Here is a 4,098-nt window from a genome sequence, read left to right on the forward strand (position 1 = left end):
AGCCCTTATCTCTCTCCCATTAACTAGATTGGGGGAGCGGGGTTGGGGCGGTGGGAAGGCCACAGAAGAGTCCACTTTTGATCCCAACACGCCCTAGTTAATGCAGCTCCCATCCTGGTGCTGAGGCCAGGCAGGGTGATGGAATTCCTCCCCTCCAGGCAGCTGAAGGTTTACGGAGCTTCTCGGCCTGGAGAAGCCTCTGAGTGGCCTTTTGCCAGCCACTTTCTCTCAGCCCCAGGAAGGAGGCAATGGCAAGCCGCTTTTGGAAAACCTTGGCAAGGACATTGCAGGGACTCGAACCCGGGGAACCACCGCAACAAAGCCAGGCTCGCTCCCACCCAGGGCAGGGCCAGCAGACCCAGCCTGCTGCTGCTGGAGGGAGAAGAGAGGCCTCCTTCAATGGGGCCCTGGTTGCACTGCCGCCTCCAAGGGCTGCAATGGGGCGGGGGGGGGCCTGCGCGAGGCCCGACACCCCCACTCGGGACTCCCGGCTGCGTGGAGGCGGCTTGCAGAGAAGGGCAGCCGGGGGTGCGCGGGTTTGTCCGTCCTTCGGGCCGGCTGCCTGATTTCGCGGGCGGCCTTCGCAGAGCCCGGCGGGAGGGAGTCAGCCGTGCGCCCTGCAGCTCTCCGCCTCCCACTGAGCATCGCCCCAGCGCGCCTGCCAGAGGGAAAGCTGGGGGGGGAGGCGTCCGCGAGTAGCGCAGGTTTTTTAACACACGACGCCCATCATCCTCAGCCGGCCCGCAGAGTGGGGCTGCAATTCGGGTCCGGGGGCGCCAGGTTGCAGAAGCGACATGCGGAGTACAGGGTCGCGCATGCGCACTCTCCTCCGGAGGCGCCACTCCAGGGACGGATGGATTCGCCGCGCGGTTGCCGGGGAGACGCTTCCGCGTTCCGATTGGCCGGGCGGAAGGTCCCTGCGGGGCTTCCGTCGCGCGACCCGGAAGGGGATGGCGGGGGCGCCTCGCGAGGGGGAGCTGCGGCTGCTCTGTCTCCACGGCTACGGGCAGAACGCCGAGCGGTTCCGCGCCCGGACCGGCGCGCTGCGGAAGGCCCTGCGAGGCCGCGCCCGGCTCCTCTACCTGGACGCCCCGCACCGCCTGCCGGACGACGGGGAGCCGCCGGGAGCCGAGGGGGAGCCGCGCGCGTGGTGGCCGGAGCCCGGGCCGGGCGGGCCGGAGCCGGGGGCGGCGCTGCGGGCGGTGGCGGCGGCGCTGGCGGAGCGGGGCCCGGTGGACGGCCTGCTGGGCTTCAGCCAGGGCGCGGCGCTGGCGGGGCTGCTGTGCGCGCTGCGGGAGGGCGGGGACGGGCGCTTCCCCTTCCGCTTCGCCCTGCTCTTCTCCGGCTACCCCGTGGCCGAGGCGGCGGCGGCGGCGGCGGGGTCTCTGCGGGCGCCCAGCCTGCATGTCTTCGGGCGCGACGACCGCGTCATCCCGGCGGCGGAGAGCCGGGCGTTGGCCGAGCGCTTCGCCCGCCCCGCCCTGCTGGCCCACGACGGCGGCCACTTCGTCCCCGCCGCCGCCGCGCAGAAGGCCGCCTACCTGGGCTTCCTGCGCTGCTTCCAGGGCCCCGCGGAGGAGGACGAGGAGCTCGGCCCGCCCCGACTGCCGCCGGCTGCCCCAACCGCCTCGGACTCGCGCTGGGCGCCTTCCCCGCGGGGCTCAGGCGAAGGTCCCGTCTCGAGTCAGGCTGCGGGAGGCGGCGGAGGAGGAGGAGAGCCCCGTACCGGAGACCCGGAAAACACCGACCCGGCCTCTGCCCCAAGCGGTCGATAACGGCCCCTGCCTGGAGGTTGCCCTGCTGCAGTTAAGGGACCTTTTGGGGTACAAGACCGTCGGAGCCGCCGAAGCCCCCCTTGAGAGGCCTCCGTCCTTCCTTCCCTGTTTGGAGCGTCAGTGGAAGCCTCAGCGCTGCCTCTCAGGCTGGTTCCCCCAAATGCCAGGCTTGGCTGATGACAATGGGGGGACTTGCCAGGCACCCAGGTTGCAGATCTGCCTTCCATCCCAGTTCAGGGACAGATTTCAGGATCGGACTGAAGAGGGGACTCATCCCTGTCCTGGGATGTGGGACTTGCCGCTGGTCAGTCTGCTTGGAGGAAGAATGGGCATCTCCCTTTGCTCATCTCCACTGCCAGATGAGAGGATTGCTGGATCTCCTGCTGTCTGAATCACAGCCCTGACGGGGGTGTCAATAACCATCCTTTGTCCTCCTTGCCAGGTCCGATCCTGCGAGAGGAAGAGGAAGGCAGGGACTCTGGAGTCCTGGTGGGGTTTCCCACCCCAGTGGAGCCTCCGAAGCAGGTCTGGGTCTTCCTGGAGAGCTAAAACCGAGTCAAAGTGAATCAGGAAAAGGCTTCCAGGGACGGCTGTTGCAGCTGCCCATCAAAAGTTGCCAAAATCACTGGTTTTTAAAGAGAGATTGGACAGACACTTGCCTGGCATGGTATAAGGTCTCCTGCTTGAGACCCTGGAAGACCCCCATAGTCCCTTCTGGCTCTGTTCTGATTGATTGATAAGCTTCGTTTTAATAGACGTTGAATAGGGGAAATTAAATGATTTTGGACTTGTGACTCTTGATTCATTTAATCTTCTTGGCTCCATTTGGCCAGCTCCTCTTCCCTCTCATTACCTCCACCCAAAGGAAGGTCTCCTCACACAGTCTGCCTCCCAAGTCTCGCTTTTTGGTAAAACTTAAGGGAGATTACTCTCAAAGATGTTGCCTGTGATTCTGGGCTTTTCCAGCAGTGATTAAGGACAGCAGAAGCTTGAAGCTTTTAAATCAAGTGTAATTTGTCACTGCTACAGGCCACTGCTGGGGGGAAGGAGGGAGGTTTTTCCATCCCACGTATTGCAGGGCCACACCACAATTTTATTTTTATTTTTTGGGGGGGTCTACCAGGCCAGACTGTGTGGTTCCTCTCCCTGGGGTAAAAGAGGGTGGGGATTAGCAGCACAAATACTCCAAAGCGGTTGTGCGAAGGCCGGCCGGCCAGAGTTGCAAATCCAGAGAATTCCTGGAGTGGCGATGGTGGCTCCCAATCTGTCTGTCCGCCGGCTGAGCCCCTGGGTGGGCTTGTGCAGTTGTGGGAACTGTTAGATGTTGAAGCCAAAGGCCAAGAATCCTCCTGGAAGTGGCTGTGTAGGAACTTTCTTTATCCACAAGAGGGCAGTGCTGCTTCCCGTCTCTGTATTTTCCCACCTGTGGGACGGATGTCTTCACGGAGTGAACTCGGAGGAAACTTGGGCCTGTGGGGAAGCCCAGAGCTGCAGGCTGGGGCAGGAAGGAGGCAGGCAGAGCAGCCCATTTCTGGGATCCAGGGGGGTCTGACCTGCAGCTGTCGTCTGATTGGCCTGGCTGAAGTTTGCAGAGAAGGTACCCCGCCTTCCCAATGGATCGCCCTGTGTGCATTCATCATCAGGAGAGGGTCCCCACTCTTCTACCCAAGTCTGTTTCCTCACCTGGCCACCTCCACCAGCCTCCCCCCACCTGGTGCCCTTGGGGCGCGTTCAGCAGTGGGGCCACATTGGCCGAGGACCCTGGGAACGGCAGGTGGCAATAGGAGCCTGGCCACTTGCAAGAGGCTCTCCTGCAGTGGGGCTGAGCTCACCCTTGCAGGGGGGGAAGGTCAAGTCACCCAGCTGGGGAGCAGAGCAGCCTCCACCCGCTCCCTCCGAAGGGCGTCCTGGGTTCTCCAGGGATCTGTCCAGTGGAGGCTGGGGGTGGCATGTGGAGCCAGGCCAAAGGGAGAGGCCTCACCTCAGCAGGGCACCAGGGCCTTGGCATGCAAAGGTTCACAGCTTCCTCCTCTTCCTGCAGCCCTCAGTCTCCGCGCCAGGAGGAGGAAGAGACCCCGCATCCCCCTCAGTGGGCAACGTTGAATGGGGTTCTCATCCTCTGGGTGGTTTTCTCCTTTCCCTGAGCTGGAGGGGGATCCTGCACAACCAAGACTGTGGCTGCTCCAGATGTGCCCTGAGGGGCAAGTGGGGGGGGGGGACGCTGGATGGCACCTCCCCCCTCCTGGGCCTGCTCAGTAATAGCAGCAATTCACCTCCCAGGATCCCTTAGCAGCATGGCCGCCTGAGGAATTCTGGGAGTTGA

The 4,098-nt window shown here is 63.5% G+C and overlaps 1 protein-coding gene across 1 annotated transcript; it reads left to right on the top strand.

Moving 5' to 3' along the window:
- Positions 1 to 927: 927 nt before the first annotated feature.
- OVCA2 (OVCA2 serine hydrolase domain containing) lies at positions 928 to 2,567 on the top strand. Its single transcript, XM_087702845.1, has one exon. The coding sequence runs from the start codon at positions 951 to 953 to the stop codon at positions 1,773 to 1,775; it is 825 nt and encodes a 274-aa protein (XP_087558971.1). The 5' UTR covers positions 928 to 950; the 3' UTR covers positions 1,776 to 2,567.
- The last annotated feature ends 1,531 nt before the right edge of the window (positions 2,568 to 4,098 follow it).

Source organism: Thamnophis sirtalis, unplaced genomic scaffold, assembly GCF_051295495.1.
Source record: "Thamnophis sirtalis isolate CommonGarterSnake01/CBP01778 unplaced genomic scaffold, rThaSir2_p1.2 scaffold_17, whole genome shotgun sequence".
In the NCBI taxonomy this organism is placed as follows: domain Eukaryota; kingdom Metazoa; phylum Chordata; class Lepidosauria; order Squamata; family Natricidae; genus Thamnophis; species Thamnophis sirtalis.

Bases quoted from the DNA above. Each gene is read 5' to 3' on its own strand.
- OVCA2 (XM_087702845.1), top strand. From the start codon at position 951: ATGGCGGGGGCGCCTCGCGAGGGGGAGCTGCGGCTGCTCTGTCTCCAC.